The 14,249-nt window shown below is 51.1% G+C and overlaps 6 protein-coding genes across 6 annotated transcripts; 3 read left to right on the top strand and 3 right to left on the bottom strand.

Moving 5' to 3' along the window:
- Positions 1-2,163: 2,163 nt before the first annotated feature.
- On the top strand, positions 2,164-3,838 carry BO72DRAFT_185158 (TauD/TfdA dioxygenase family protein). Its single transcript, XM_040939492.1, has 3 exons — positions 2,164-3,074; positions 3,146-3,480; positions 3,537-3,838. The coding sequence occupies exons 1-3, from the start codon at positions 2,398-2,400 to the stop codon at positions 3,647-3,649; spliced, it is 1,125 nt and encodes a 374-aa protein (XP_040799051.1). The 5' UTR covers positions 2,164-2,397; the 3' UTR covers positions 3,650-3,838.
- Positions 3,839-4,941: 1,103 nt separating this feature from the next.
- Positions 4,942-9,977, bottom strand: BO72DRAFT_433932 (putative non-repetitive nucleoporin). Its single transcript, XM_040943223.1, has 5 exons — positions 9,420-9,977; positions 6,887-9,361; positions 6,739-6,827; positions 6,052-6,681; positions 4,942-5,986 (listed from the first exon to the last, which is right to left on the bottom strand). Exons 1-5 carry the CDS (start codon positions 9,700-9,702, stop codon positions 5,375-5,377), a joined length of 4,089 nt encoding a protein of 1,362 aa, XP_040799050.1. The 5' UTR covers positions 9,703-9,977; the 3' UTR covers positions 4,942-5,374.
- A 219-nt stretch (positions 9,978-10,196) lies between these two features.
- BO72DRAFT_383295 (uncharacterized protein) lies at positions 10,197-10,827 on the top strand (the record flags this gene model as incomplete). The annotated part of the gene is made up of 2 exons (XM_040941507.1): positions 10,197-10,342; positions 10,413-10,827. 2 exons carry the CDS (start codon positions 10,197-10,199, stop codon positions 10,825-10,827), a joined length of 561 nt encoding a protein of 186 aa, XP_040799049.1.
- Positions 10,828-11,034: 207 nt separating this feature from the next.
- Positions 11,035-12,509, bottom strand: BO72DRAFT_450126 (uncharacterized protein). The gene is made up of 4 exons (XM_040945183.1): positions 12,074-12,509; positions 11,857-11,971; positions 11,615-11,793; positions 11,035-11,564 (listed from the first exon to the last, which is right to left on the bottom strand). The coding sequence occupies exons 1-4, from the start codon at positions 12,185-12,187 to the stop codon at positions 11,262-11,264; spliced, it is 711 nt and encodes a 236-aa protein (XP_040799048.1). The 5' UTR covers positions 12,188-12,509; the 3' UTR covers positions 11,035-11,261.
- BO72DRAFT_450125 (5-formyltetrahydrofolate cyclo-ligase) lies at positions 12,375-13,599 on the top strand. Its single transcript, XM_040945182.1, has 3 exons — positions 12,375-12,639; positions 12,697-13,203; positions 13,272-13,599. The coding sequence occupies exons 1-3, from the start codon at positions 12,546-12,548 to the stop codon at positions 13,391-13,393; spliced, it is 723 nt and encodes a 240-aa protein (XP_040799047.1). The 5' UTR covers positions 12,375-12,545; the 3' UTR covers positions 13,394-13,599.
- BO72DRAFT_450124 (small nuclear ribonucleoprotein E) lies at positions 13,111-14,197 on the bottom strand. The gene is made up of 3 exons (XM_040945181.1): positions 13,869-14,197; positions 13,720-13,810; positions 13,111-13,641 (listed from the first exon to the last, which is right to left on the bottom strand). Exons 1-3 carry the CDS (start codon positions 14,010-14,012, stop codon positions 13,589-13,591), a joined length of 288 nt encoding a protein of 95 aa, XP_040799046.1. The 5' UTR covers positions 14,013-14,197; the 3' UTR covers positions 13,111-13,588.
- Positions 14,198-14,249: the final 52 nt, after the last annotated feature.

Raw genomic sequence — 14,249 nt, 5'->3', positions numbered from 1 at the left:
CCAGTGCAACTAAATTGACAGAGACTTGGGACAGCATGCCGCATGCACAGCTGTTTCCGATGGCTTCGGTCACGATGGCAATTCGACGCCTCCAGGCTCTGGAGTTTCTGGATTGACGATGGCTCAAAGTGGACACTATGCAATCCGAACCGCGTCGGTGGGCATGATCGCACATTATCAGGCCGATGCCCCTCCGCCCTTTCTTCGAGGCTTCTGTGGGCCTTCGATACCGTCTGGGAAATGTTCTAGAGAGCGGCCTTTGGCGATCCATCGTCACCGACGAGTAGACACCTTAACGTGGCTGAGTGGAGACAACTTTGATGGAACCCCGGACATTGGTCCGCATTCCCGAATGGAAACAAACGTCACAGGGGGGGCTAGCAAAAGCGGATCGGCCTGGCCCACCGTTGCGCCTCGGTCCAATTTGTGTTTGGTACCCTAAATCCTACAAAGACTACCGGTATGATTTGGATGCAATTATGGCAATCGACGAAGATCAAGAATTCATGTACCACAAGCGTTTACACCGCGTCTAGATGGCATTTGGGAGCTTGAACATCTCCAGAATGGTCTTCTTCAAACGACGTATGTTTGAACGGCCATCGAGATTGATCTCCTTGACAATGATATAACGATATACCGTTGATCATCTCAGTTCAATATGAGGATTATACCGACTTTATCGGAACCAGTAACGTCAACTTTTATTCAATGACTCGATCAGAGCTCGGGATCGGTCAGAAACACCCTCGAACAAGTGCCACACGGCAGGGAGCTTAGATTGCAAGCACGCAAGTCTCAATTCCAGGCTCAACGTCGTACAGGTTATCATGTCGGTGGCCTATGGATAGGACATGTTATTACATCCACCAACCAACGAAGAGCCTTGACGCTGCAGAATTCCAGGATTATTGAGGAAAAGAAATGATTTCGATGCAGTACGCCCCTAAAGTCTCGTAGGACAAAGCATCCGCAGGCCTGGAAGCCGGAAGATTAACAGGCTGCTGCCCAGGTATGCAAGGATTGAGGAAAGCACGATAGCCAGAGCTACCAGAAGCTACGGAGGCGGCGCATCGCGCATCCACCTACTGCACAGGATAGATTCCGCGGGCTCTAGTGCCGTTCCGTGACCCTACGAGAAGCAGACGACACCACCACCACCAAAGTTAGCGATATTGACCCAACGTGCCTGCTGCAGGGTTCCACTCTCATGTCTTCGTACAGGTTATTAAACGATTTTTTCTACTTCTTTTTTGACTTCTTATCGATCCCCTAGACTCGCCGGACTGAGAAAGAGAGAGCGGTGAAACCACACGAAGACAGAGACCGGGGTCAATTGAAAGAAGGGTTTGAGATGGTTCGAAACTAACTATCTACGGATAGTGGGAGCCATTCTCTCGGATCCAGCTGGAAGAAAAAAAAAACAGGTCAAAAGACTGAAAGACAGTCAGAAGCGGTCGATCATCAATGTCCGAGATAATCTCAGTCCTCATCCGATGCGGGCAGGACGGATGCTTGCTGGGGAAATTGAGACTATGAGTCCACTCGCTTTGCCTCTATTGGGCCCTTGACCGCTTCTCCTTACCAACAACCTCTTGCGTCTCCGCCTGCCTCTATTCTCGGTCGCGCTTCCGAGCGGGCTCCAGCCTGCTTCCTCCCTTGTCCCGACTCGAACTTCCTCGACCTGTCTATCTGTCTGCTCTGTCTTTGTATGTTTTTTTTTTCACTATTCCCACTATTCCCACTACCGTGACCTCCTCTCCTCTCACCCTTTTGGTTCGTTTCGGACTTATCCTTCTCTCTGACTGGCTCGCAGTGGTGCCGCCGCCCCCCTCCATCCCTTCCCCCTTCACCCCCTAGTCTATAATCGGCTGCCGTTTTTACCTGTAGAGACCCGTTCAGCATTGGTTCCTGTACCCCTGTCGTCATGGCCCTTTGAGGGTGGTTCTATTTCCTCTGTCCGCCGTGGACAATCTGGTGTGTCTCTCAGCGCCGACTTTCCGCTCCGAAGATGGAAGGGATAGCATTCAGTCTACCTATCTGGGCAATAGCCAAGCGACTCCCGGCAGATGCAAGATCATTTAGCGCCACCGTGATCATATCGTCCACTCGATTGCGCTTAAAGGTTGCGCAGTCTTTTCAATCGTCATGGCGAGATGGTGGAGTAGATGTCCAGCTTGACATCTATATATTGCTGCTTGTCCACCTTCATCCAGCCCTTCTTCTTTTTCTCCTCCATGATTCAATCCTCAATTCCATCTTTTCTTTCACCTTCTACTCAGTCTCCTTCACCTCAGACACGATACCTTGATTAAGTCTTCCAGCTTCAAGCTATTCTATAAGCATTCATCCTCTACACACAAAGAACATCTGGGATAAGATTACCAAGACAGCACAATGCCATCCACAGCCCCAATCCTGCGGCCCAAGAAGGCCATGAGTGCCCATCAGGAAGAAGAGCCGATCAGCTACGACATCAACATTCCTTACGTCGACGTCACCAAAGAAGTGCATCTCCGCACCAGATACCCTGAGTACCTTCCCACATGGGACAAAGTGTGGTTTGACCCACTTCCTCCATTTGAGTACCAGGATCCTGCCCTGCGTGTGAAGGACAAGAGCAAGCCCAACCTTCTGACTTCGAACACCAAAATGACGGAGATTCAGCCGCGGATCGGAAGCATCTTGGAGGGAGTCCAGTTGAGCCAGCTCTCGGATGCGGCTAAGGATGAATTGGCGCTGCTGATTGCAGAGCGCAAGGTGGTTGCTTTCCCCGATCAGGATCTGATCGATGCTGGGCCGGAGGAACAGGAGGCATTTATGCGACACTTTGGCAAGCCTAACTACCAGCCGGTCTCCGGCTCCATGCGCGGCCACCCTGGATTTCACATTATTCATCGTGATGGAAACCGTGAGGAGATTACACGCTTCTTGGAGCAGCGTACAACAACCACACTCTGGCACCAAGATGTGAGCTACGAGATTCAACCCCCCAGCTATGTCATGCTAGGACTGCTAGAAGGTCCCGAGGTGGGCGGCGACACCGTCTTCTCAGCTACTGATATGGCGTACAAGTAAGTAATGGCCCCGCTGCCACGCATGGATGGCAAGGCGACGGAGAGTTACTAACCAGGAAATGGCACAGGCGTCTTTCTCCCACTTTCACCTCATGGCTGGATACGCTGCGGGCAGTCCACTCCTCCGCCAAGATGATCACCCACGCTCGCATGACTGGTAGTTTGGTGCGCAAGGACGCTGTCGACACCGTCCACCCGCTTGTGCGCGTTCACCCGGTAACAGGCGAGAAATGCCTTTTCGTCAATGGGGAGTTTATCACGAAAATTCAGGGCCTAAAGGAGCCTGAGCAGAAGTGGTTGCTCGACTTCCTCATGCAACATATCATCACCGGACACGACTTCCAGGCCCGAGTCCGATGGCAACCCAGGACAATTGTCCTCTTCGACAACCGCAGCACCACTCGTACGTTCTCTCCCGATTGAAGCCTAAAAAGGCATACTGATTCTTTTCCTTATCAGACTCTGCCATTGTCGACTATCTCGATGACGACAACGGTGCTAAGCTCCGCCATATCTTCCGCATGTGTGCCTTGGGCGAGAAGCCCATCCCAGTGTACGACCAATTCGAGTAGAATGGCTCTCGACCCCTCCAATCGTTCTCTCGTTACGATGTACGCATGTCTTTCCCGCAACGACGGCAGATCTCTGGCGCGACTGGGTCGTATCAGAAGTGAGAGAGAGCCTACCTTCGGGGAGTCCTTCTACCAACCGCCCTTATTCGTCTTGCGCTGCGATTCGTTTTCGCTATCTTTCCACACCTGACTCCCATTTCTAATCATTATACCCTTTCTTCTGGGTCTCATTTCAAGGAGTTATTTCTGTTCTTTTCCCCTCTTTTTACTACTTCTAATATCTATTTTTATCCTCGATTCGGCCCTTCAAAATTGATACCTCAGCCCTTCGATTGTTTTTGTGTTTTCTTTCTGCTCGTGTTATTCGAATAGACCGCTTAATCATTTGTTGTTTGCATATCTAGACTGGCGGGGTTTGTGTGTGGGGGTAAAAAAAGTTCATTCGGTTTTTTGACTAGCAGGATTCGTTTTCCTGGGGAGACCCCACCGCTGACTCCATTTGGTTTTTGTTTGCTGTCCATCTTTTTTCTTTTCTTTAGGAAGTTGTTTTCCTGGTACATCCTTTTTGCTAGCTTTGATAACTGCATTTGGGGTGGGCATTGGGCAAATAGTACTTAATCGAGATACTGACTCTGTGCTGATTGTGCAATTAGTCTTATTAATTATAAGTCATCTGTCCGCTTATCAACCGCCGAAGTAGCACATTCCCATTACGGAGGAGTCTTAGAAATACATAGTATTAGGGTAGAATCGAGAAAAGCACTTTGTCTGACGCATCATGACAATGGACCCGAACCCGACGTGCATCCTCCGATCCAGTAGTATAGCCAGTGGTCTCAACCCCAAGAAAGTAGTGAAAGCTAGCATCAGCCTCGGGTACCTTCCCTCTATCCTATCGTGCACGTACAGTAGTAGTATAGGAGTACATCTATCTCTTCCTCACCGGACCAAGAAGAGTCCGCCGGCCTTCCTGATTAATCCGGCCACGTGATTCCAAAGGCCTTTCCCTCTTGATTACATGAGAGAACGTGGCTAGTTCACGGTCTCGGATTGCGCAAGCGGAGAGATATATATGTTGTGGTATAGGTTGGGGAAAACAATGGTTCGTGACGATCGAGTTATGCAGACAGGCCGGCCCATTGAGGATGAAGAACGAAGACTCTGGTTTTGTATTGTATGTAAGAGTACAGATTTCTTCTTTCTACATATAGGAAAGATGATTCAAGAGTATACTAGCAGTCTAGCCCGTTTGCGCTCAGCATCATCCCCCTTAACTGGGTTACTAGTCCACTAAATAACTTATTGACTATCGGCTTGAATGTGTCAATGTCCCTCCAAGGGCCCAATTTTCGAAGTACAAAGTTCCCAAAGCGCCTCCGAAGTGCGAGAAGGGAGGATTAATGAGGAACTGCCCAGAGATCTGAAATAGAACAATAGGGTACACGTGGAATGGGTCAGAAGTAAGCTCGACTGCACCCCCCTTCTAACTGTGTAATAAACACAAAGTTGGAAGATTTGAAAAAAAAGGTAAGACAAAAGGGAAATAAATAAAAGGAAAACTCCAGCACCGCCCCCTTTTCTATCCGCTCGCTGTCTCCTGTGATCGGAGACATGAAAAAAATACAGAGTCAAAAGGTGAAAAAAAAAAGTGAGATTTGAAAACCATGCTACCTACTTGCCCCAATCCTATAATCCACAGACAAACACGCACACGCACACGCTATATTACCGTAATATATCCTGGACCTTAGTCCGGAGCTCGTTGGCCACGCGCAATTGATCCGGCGGGATGCCGCCGCCTTGTTGAATGAGGAGGAGGGTCTCAAGGACGCGGTTGGCGGCGGTGTCGCTTCCAAAGACCCGGCCGCCGGGGCGGACGGTCTCGTGGTACCAATGCTGGATGAGATAGAGGAGGTCCTTGGCGATGTATCTCCGGTTGTTGCCCTGGAAGGGCGCTTCGTCTGTGTAGTACATGCCCTCGAGGACGGTGAAAATGGTCTCGTGTGCGACGTTCAGGTCGAGGAGGAGGTCAACGATCCACGTTGGGGGCCCAACGTCACGCTGGTGCTCTAGGGCGTAGCGCTCGAGCATGGGCAGGATGATCGGGATGGGCATGATGGAGTCTGACATGCGGAGTCGGCCGCCCAGACTCCGCACCTGGTCGATCACCGCTTCGTAGGGCTGGGGCTCGCCCCGCTCCAAGACCCGGTTGTGGAGGTCTTGCAGGAGATGTTGCCATGTGGACTTGATGTCAGCCGCGTTGCGGTGGTCGGCGTGGAAGAAGATCTGCAGACAGATATCGTAGTAGCTTCCAGGGTCGGCGATATTGTTAAAGAGCTAATAAGCATTAGGTAAAGTGGAAAATGATGGGGGAAAGGCAATTTTCGGGGTGTAACACATACATAACTGATGTCCCTGATAGCCCCATCCACTTCCTTCAGGACCTGGGGTTTGGCTTCCGGCGCAACCCGAGGATCGTCTTTCAGGCGTTGCAAGATTTCGTCTTGAATGTCGGCAACATCAATCAGATTGGAGGTTTCCTGGACCAGTCTTTGACGAGCCTGTCGGCTAACATCCGGAGTGAATATCGATGCGTTGGCCCGAGCCCATCCTAGGTACTCGATTCTGCGGCTCAAGGGAATGTTGAAGCTGCTCTGCGCAAGCTGGAGTTGAACCTTGGCTGCTTCGAAAAATCGTTCAGACTGCGCAAAATAACGCCAGAGAAGATCGGCGTGTTCAATGTCATCATCGGCTTTGCGCTCAAGGTAGGCGACCACGAAGGGGGAATCGCTCTGGAGCAGTCGCTCACTCCAACCTTGTTCGAGGTACCAATCGTATAGGGTAGTCAAAAACACCTCGTCTCGAGAGTCGGAAACCACTCCATATGCCTCATTCCTGCGTTTGGCCATCACTGTCAATTGTCCATCAACAATACCGATATCCTTGGCAGTATGCTTGTCGACTGCAATGATGACCCTGAATATGAGATCATAGCATTGCTTCCGATACTGGAAGTACTCAATACGAGTATCCTTAAGATGGAAATGTCAGTCATCAAGGAAGTGATTTAGATCAAAGAGGGTACTTACACCAGTAGGGCGACCATCCACAATCCATGCAAGTGCAAGGTTGGCCTTGTCTGAGCGAGCGGCCACATTCAAAGCCAGTTGAATCGCGCCTGCAGTACTTTGTTTTAGTGGCGTTTCTTGTGCTCCAATACGAACACGGGGATCATACCTGCGAAGAACTCATTCTTGATGTAGCTTTCGACTGCAGAGACCAGGTAGTCCATTGGCAGATTGTCGGATACCTGCTGAAACAAGTGAAGGCTCTCATTCAGCAGGTTGCGCCCAAGCTCCGAATTGGAGCCTACTTCAGTGGCTCGTTTCAACATCTCCTGGGCCTTGAAGATGACGACATCCTCGGCACTACAGAAGCTGCCGCATCGCCGCCTTAGAGCATCGGCTACCGTTTCGACATTAGATCCCTTTGCAATGTTCCGATTCACAATGCCCTTCACCAGCTCCTTCGCAATATCATGGCCCTTAGTGGTACTGAACAGCTGCTCATACGTAAGTTTCATGAAGCGCTCCTTCGACTCCGCTGGCAGGGTAGCCACAATTTCATCCACGCGTTCATCGAATAGAACCGAAACAAAGGAAATGCCTTCGATGGTGTGAGATACAAGTTGAACAAGCGAATGCAGTGCGCGATGTTCGGCTTGTAGGGCAGTCTCTTCCTGTTTCGTGGAGACCCGAGTCAGAGCCTCTGGGCCGCTCAGCCCTTCGATAAAGTTCTTGTTAGTCTTGAAGAATTCTTGCAGAGCAGTCAAGTCGCGCTGAACAGCTTGCAGCTTGGCAGAAGAAACTGATGAAACGATGGTCTCCGTGCCAATGGGCGGCGTCTCGGACTTTTCGAGCTTGGCAATCTCTTTCTTCCAAATAGAGCGTAATAATCTCGAGATGTAGAGCGCGATGCCCGCATGCCGCGGTGAAGGGAGGACGGTGTCGATGGCAGGTGTGGAACTGTCCGCCACGGCATTTTCGTTCATCATAGGCTTGCCCCCGTGGTCAATCAAGACCTTGCGTGCAAACTCCAAGACATGTGGATCATTTATTTGGGTGAGTCTAGAATCACTAGACACCTCCACTCCTTGACCGCAAGCGACGGCCAGAGCCGTAGCAACGGTCTCGCTCCGGCCATAAATGCGGATGAAATTTTTGACCATACCCTCCAATCCGTCATCGCCTTCTCCACCGTTTCGAACCAATGCAGCAAAAACATCGACGAGACGCCGTCTGCGAATGATATGAATACCATTGTTGGTAAGAATGGCGATTTCGGCCACAGGTTCGTCATACTGAATAGCCAGTTCATTACCGAACCCACTGAAAGCCATGGCGGCCTCGGTGGGTGGGGAGCAGACCCCGACATCTTCCGCTCTGCTACCCAATGGTACCCAGACTGCTGTCTCACCAGCCTTGGGACTAACAGTCTCTTGAGCGCGAGCGACTCGTCCAGAGTCGGGAGCAGAAATGAAGAGAGAGTCCGATGCCGCCGAGTCCTTGGAGGTGAAGCAGAAAAAGTGGCCAGGTGGATACCGTACGGCAAACCGAGTGGGCTGAAGGGTGTGAACAGGGATTCTAGCTGCCACTGTAGGGTGATAGCGTGCCTGTCCTTGAAGACCTTGCGAGGCTGCCAATTGAGCCGAGGGAGCGGCGTCCAACGGAGGTGTTTTCACATGATGAGCTTGCATGCTTGTGGGAGCACTTGTGCCATTTGGTGCTGAGGCCCAGCTATAGGGACCAGTAGCACTGAGGTAGATCCGGTAGCCTGTCGCAGTAGTGGCCATCAGATGGTATCGGGACGCTTCCGCTGCAAGAATGGGGCTGATGGAAACAATGGGAACTTTGGGGTTGAGAGTTTCGTTGGACGCGATGATATGTCCGATATTGGCGTATATGTCTTGCCCTTTCTTTGTGATCGCAAGAGCTAGACTTCCGTCGGGCTTCATATGAAAGACCCTGATCGTGGACAGCGACGAGAGTGTGTAGAGCAGCTTCCTGGTGTCATCAATCTCCATTTGCGCGACGTGTTCGTTTGGTTGGGTAAAGCTCAGCGAGGGAGCCAAGGCAGCGAGACGATTGCTAGTACGATTAACCTTTGAGCAGCGACCCTTGAACCACTTCTCCTCTTGCTGATAGACGAGCTCGTAGACATCATTGTCGGAGATTCCGCCGAAAAAGATGCGCCCAGTCGAATCGGATGAGGCCACTTGATCGATCTCCAACCCTCGGATTGCTACGGACATGCCAGTCTGATACAGCGTTACTTGTCGTGCGCCTCCGGGCGTGGTCTCGCAGCCCATTCCCAACAAAATGACTTCGGCCGTAGTAGATATTACGAGCAAGTGAGTGATACTGGGCAAAAACACTTTCGGGCGAGGCTTCGCTAGCTTGACGGTGATGATGCTGTTTGGTTGATCCTCGAATCCAACTAACTGCGGGTTAGGGTGAGTGTAGTCCCAGATATAGAGAGCATTGTCGATTGCGACCCAGGCGTGATTCAACTCAGCAAATAGTCCCATGTTCGTCGATACCTGTGCTCTGTTGTATTGATCGAAGATCTGGTCGGGGATGTTGTACATCTTCACCTTCTGAAAAGGAGCCCATGGTGACGATGTGGGGAGATCATAGTCGGACGAGAATCCTTCTACACAGGAGGGTCAGTCGGGTCCCTGCCAGCGGTGCGACCACAGTGGTCAACTTACGAGACAGAGAGTTGTCCAAGTCTGGGTAACGAGATTCTTGGGCAAGGGTTTCATTAATAGTCCGCGCAGCACGCTGCTCCGTGCTCACTAGGCTCTGCTTGGGCTTTGTTTGGACCGCAGTGAAGTTGGGAAGCTGAATGGGGGACGGCGGATCCATTGGGGCTGCGGCTTGTTGGGGGTTCGATACCGACGCCGTCGCGCCAGCATTGGGTGCTGGTGTTTGGTAGAATGCGCCAGGGAGTGGCCTCTGAGGGGTGAGGGTTGGTAGAGATGGGTATGACATGATGCCGGCAGTAGACGGCGCCCGTATGAGGCGGTTTGGGCTATGTATGGCGCTCTCCCCGGAAAGGTGGCTGGGAGATTCGGAGACAGCAGCGCAATGACGCGACGAAAGGAAGACTCGGTCAAGGAAAGCAAAAGAGGTCGTGGAGAGATGATAGAGAGGGATGTTGCGATAAAAAGAAAAGGAACACCAATGGGGGAGCGCAGGGAGTGGTGTTCCGCCACGAGGATGGTGTGTTTAATCGGGTCGAAGAACAGGCATGAAGCTGTGGATTGAGCATGAGCAGGATGAGAAACAAAAATGTGCACGGGCCCCGGGCGGAGGGCGGACGGAGAGCTTCTCTTCCGCCTTGGAAAGATTATTATCAGGCTTGGATTTTCTACGGGTCCGACAGCGTCATTAGTTTCACTCTACTAGAACAACAAAAAATCAATTCGCATCTGCATTCGCATTCTATTACTTCCTCCCTAGTCTGTCGTTGCGTAATTCCGAACATGTTCCCAGCTCTCCGATCCACCTCGTCCCGTCTGGGTTTGCGCCTGGTGCGCTGGAACTCGACCGACAGCCCGATCTTGCCGCCTTTGATGACCAAGCTCAGAACTGACCTCAAGACGGCTATGAGAGCCAAGGATACTCCTCGGTTTGTCTAATACGACCTACGGATTGAGACAAGACTTGATTGATTACGCGGACTAACGCGCGCTTCTCAGGCTGAACGTCGTCCGGGCTCTGATTTCCGAAACCAACAACGCCGCGAAGACCTCCTCTCCCATTCAAACCGATATCCAGCTCCTGTCTCTGATTCGGAAACGTATTGCTGCCTCCAAGGATGCCATTGAGGAGTTCAAGGTTGAGAACCGCCCAGAGCTTCAAGAGCTTGAGGAGAAGCAGGTGACAGTCTTGGAGGAATACGGTGCCCAGGTGGAAACCATGAGCGCGGACGACATCAAGCAAGTTGTCTCCCAGACGCTCTCCAGCATGAAGGAGGCTGGCAAGAAGGTCGAAATCGGCCTTGTTCTCAAGTCTCTCTTCGCTGCCGGTGGTGCGCTGGCGGACAAGCCGGCTGACAAGTCTGAAACTGCAAGAATTGTTAAGGACGCTGTCACTGCCTTCAAGAAGAACTAATACTGGCATGTATTTTACCTACCTGTACGATCACAAAACCGGGGATACGATAATACTGACGTTAATACACCGAAAGAAAGGTGGGGGAGAAATGTCGATTCTAGCAATATATGTATCAACAATAGGTATGTTAACAAGTGAAGATTTACGGCGAGTCTAGAATGCGATGTTTTGAATACTCGAGATAATAGAGTGCAGAAAATTCCGCAGATGATTAAGTGTTAGCATTGAAAAGGCCCATGCATATGCGCGGCGGCCGTGTAATATTCCAACAAAGAAGTCCTTCAGCGCCATTTTCTATGATCATTTGTGTCCATGATGTCCTGAGTCCCCTGTTATTACCTAGTAAGTCAATTCGAACTCCAGATTCCATCTTGATAACCTTGCCATTGTACCCTCCGTCCGAAAAAGAATCATGTCGATGTCATTGTAGTTTACGAGCAGAAAACGGTGATTCCACCTATGGCAGTCATAATAACACCGAGCCACAGCAAGCGATCGGGATCGATGACATTCTCCTTCGACAGAAGGCCCTCCAAGCTGAAGTATGACTTGGTGTCTCCGCTCATTTGGCGTTTTTGCTTCTTAGCCTTTGAGGTGATCGGATTCAGGACCCCTGTAGGTAGGATTTGCGGTGGCCTGTACACGAGGTACATGGGATGCATGGGCGATCCGTCATGAGCGTACAGGTCCAGGCGTGGGATATCATGATATGGGTCTACCGAGATAGTAAAGGACTGCAGCTTTTAGCTAACTTGCCTTGAATGTATCGACCAGGGAAACATACCTTGAACTCCTCTGTCTGGTTATATCTCGTGTAGGACGTCAAAGGTGTAGCACATGGATCTGATACCAGCTGGCGCCCATCAACCGCAATCGGGGTTAACACCAGCGAACCATCGCTCTGCGCAGTGTATGTACCGTGCTGCCATTGCATTAAACCCTTTGGGCAAGCTGGGTCTTGGGCTATTGGATTGTTTACACGTCAGATTGCGACTCTAACAAAGCAGAGAGTGAGCAGGCACTGACGATTGGCTATTGCGCGGTAGTAAGCCTCTTCATAGAATCCATCCTCGGTGAACGAGTATGAGATGCCGGTCAGGTTTGGCTCCAGAAATCTGTCGTTGATTGGATCATAGAATCCCTAGAGACAAGGCCGGGTGTTAGCCAGTTTGGCGATTCTGATGCGTCGACTGAGATCCCTAGTAAACAATGATTTGGATAGAACGAGAGGAGTACAGCATACCGGACCTGTCACAACCTTACGGGACTTTGTCGTCCAGGTCCCTACTAGATCAGATACACTGGCCGCACTGGCAGCCGTCAGGAGGAGGCTGCAAAGAAAGTAGCCCGCAATCATCGCGAGTTTTGGTCAAAAAGGAAAGATGAAGGTCAAGAAGAGAGGTGTTAGGTAGTAGAAGAATGCCTACCTGCCTGCCTGCCGCCAAAGGGCGCAGGCGACCCTTGAACGGGGGGCGGATGCGGTACAGTCAGGACCTTAGGTATGTGCAACAACCAGGGCCCTGCCGATCAACAACCATGCACATCATGGCAACATGCCAAGCCACGCGGTTCCAGTCATTGCGATATCTCAGACACTGCTCCAGACAATAAGCGGAACTTCCTATATTCATCATCCTATCTCAATTAGAATCCACTGGTAATCCGCCCACAACTATCTCCTGTCAATATTTTGTCCCTATCCCTCAATCTCAAGGATGATGGCTGGTCTACAGGCGGCGAAGAAGGACCTCCGGCGGAGAATGCGGGATGCGCTGCACAAGATCCCCGCCGACTCCATCACAAATCAATGTCAGCTCCGCCTCATGACCTTCACACTCGGTCTATGCAAACGCTGACATCTACCAGCCAGAGTCGCCGCCAACAGGCTGTTTGCTCTTCAGGAATACCAGGATGCAAGGAGGATAGGGGTTTATCTCTCCATGCCGGCAGGGGAATTATCCACCACGGCCATCGTTCGGGATGCTCTGGCAAGTGGTAAGGAGGTCTTCATGCCCTACATACACAAGCTAGAGTTATCGGAACAGTCGAGGACCTCCGTTATGGACATGCTCAAGTTAGAGTCGATGGAAGAATTCGAGGCTCTCCAGCCCGACAAATGGGGGATTCCGTCGCTGCCCGAGGTCCAAGTACTCAGGAAGATGAATTGCTTTGGGGGCAAAGGAGTCTCGCCCCAGCCAGAAGACGCTACAAAAGGACCTTACGGGCTCGACTTGATTGTGATGCCAGGAATGGCATTTGATGAAGGGCTCAGGAGATTAGGGCATGGTAAAGGCTATTATGATCATTTTCTGACAAGGTATTCAAGAGAGGGGGCTGCAGGTGGGTCAACAAAGCCGAAGTTGCCCTTCCTTGGTAAGGAACAAGCACCCTGAAACCAACGCAACCAACCATGAAATAGCCTGTTACTAAGTCTCGCGCAGTTGCCCTATCTCTCAAGGAGCAAATGCTTCCCCGGACCGAAGAGATACCGGTAGCGGATCATGACTGGCCTGTAGACATGCTCATCGTCGGTGATGACCGGTCTCTGGTGCGCCAACACTGATTTTCCGGGAAAGCGAGTCATATCGATCCATAGGTTCGTCTATTTTGCTAGAAATGCAATATTTGTTTCCCAGCGACATCCGTGAAAAGCGAAAGGTAAAGAAGTGCAAACAAAGTCGTATAACGGCACGAGATCGGTTAAAAAAAAACAAAATTCCCTTTTCCCTTCAATCAATCCCTTAACGCCCCGATAAGATCACTGGACGGCCTGGATGAGGGAGACGTTGTCGCCCTTGAGGAGGATTTGGCCTGTTGTAAAGTGGAACAACAGTCAGCAACTTTCCGTAACACACAAGCAGTTTGATCTTGCTATACGACTTCACATACCGAGCGGCCTCCGCTTCTCTTCCTCGGTCTTGGTAGCCATCCGAACCTCCACTGCGTCGTCAACGACCAGGTTCATGAACTCGTCGAAACCCTGTGCCGAAATTGTTAGCCGAGCGATCACAGCCACCAGAAAACACGGGGCCAATTACCCGGATCTTTCCTTCTATCCGGAAAGCCAGCTGCTCGTAAAGCCAGATAGACACTGTCGACCGTTGCTGAAGAAGCTTGAAGATGAAATGAATAGGCGCAAGCAGCGTCTTGCGAGCAGCTCCACCGCCTCCACGGCCGGTCATGGTGGGCAAACGAGATGCGCAAATGAAGGGAGGGGCTATGTAAAGTGTAAAAGAGAGCGCAAGGATACCAAGATCCTAAAAACTGCAGTGGTAAATAATGACGCGTTGATGGAGTTGCGCGGGGATCGGGGAGAGAGAATTGAAGGAAGAGCTCCGTAAGTTCAGGACGGTCGGACTCGGGGAAGTTCGACGGAGGGAGAGGGAGGCTCACACAGCTTTTCCGTTTGGGTCGATCGT

This window comes from Aspergillus fijiensis (genome assembly GCF_003184825.1).
Source record: "Aspergillus fijiensis CBS 313.89 unplaced genomic scaffold BO72scaffold_42, whole genome shotgun sequence".
Lineage (NCBI taxonomy): Eukaryota > Fungi > Ascomycota > Eurotiomycetes > Eurotiales > Aspergillaceae > Aspergillus > Aspergillus fijiensis.
This window is presented reverse-complemented; position numbering and strand designations above follow the sequence as displayed.

Coding starts and splice junctions, on each gene's coding strand:
- BO72DRAFT_433932 (XM_040943223.1), bottom strand. CDS start 9,702: ATGTCATACCCATCTCTACCAACCCTCACCCCTCAGAGGCCACTCCCT. Junction 9,362..9,419: donor CTTGGACAACTCTCTGTCTC/GTAAGTTGACCA, acceptor CCTCCTGTGTAG/AAGGATTCTCGTCCGACTAT. Junction 5,987..6,051: donor CTATCAGGGACATCAGTTAT/GTATGTGTTACA, acceptor AATGCTTATTAG/CTCTTTAACAATATCGCCGA.
- BO72DRAFT_450124 (XM_040945181.1), bottom strand. CDS start 14,012: ATGACCGGCCGTGGAGGCGGTGGAGCTGCTCGCAAGACGCTGCTTGCG. Junction 13,811..13,868: donor GGATAGAAGGAAAGATCCGG/GTAATTGGCCCC, acceptor ATTTCGGCACAG/GGTTTCGACGAGTTCATGAA. Junction 13,642..13,719: donor AGAGAAGCGGAGGCCGCTCG/GTATGTGAAGTC, acceptor ACTTTACAACAG/GCCAAATCCTCCTCAAGGGC.
- BO72DRAFT_185158 (XM_040939492.1), top strand. CDS start 2,398: ATGCCATCCACAGCCCCAATCCTGCGGCCCAAGAAGGCCATGAGTGCC. Junction 3,075..3,145: donor GCTACTGATATGGCGTACAA/GTAAGTAATGGC, acceptor GAAATGGCACAG/GCGTCTTTCTCCCACTTTCA. Junction 3,481..3,536: donor CGACAACCGCAGCACCACTC/GTACGTTCTCTC, acceptor TTTCCTTATCAG/ACTCTGCCATTGTCGACTAT.
- BO72DRAFT_450125 (XM_040945182.1), top strand. CDS start 12,546: ATGATGGCTGGTCTACAGGCGGCGAAGAAGGACCTCCGGCGGAGAATG. Junction 12,640..12,696: donor CGACTCCATCACAAATCAAT/GTCAGCTCCGCC, acceptor GACATCTACCAG/CCAGAGTCGCCGCCAACAGG. Junction 13,204..13,271: donor GCCGAAGTTGCCCTTCCTTG/GTAAGGAACAAG, acceptor AGTCTCGCGCAG/TTGCCCTATCTCTCAAGGAG.
- BO72DRAFT_450126 (XM_040945183.1), bottom strand. CDS start 12,187: ATGATTGCGGGCTACTTTCTTTGCAGCCTCCTCCTGACGGCTGCCAGT. Junction 11,972..12,073: donor GTAAGGTTGTGACAGGTCCG/GTATGCTGTACT, acceptor CCTTGTCTCTAG/GGATTCTATGATCCAATCAA. Junction 11,794..11,856: donor CTACCGCGCAATAGCCAATC/GTCAGTGCCTGC, acceptor ACAATCCAATAG/CCCAAGACCCAGCTTGCCCA.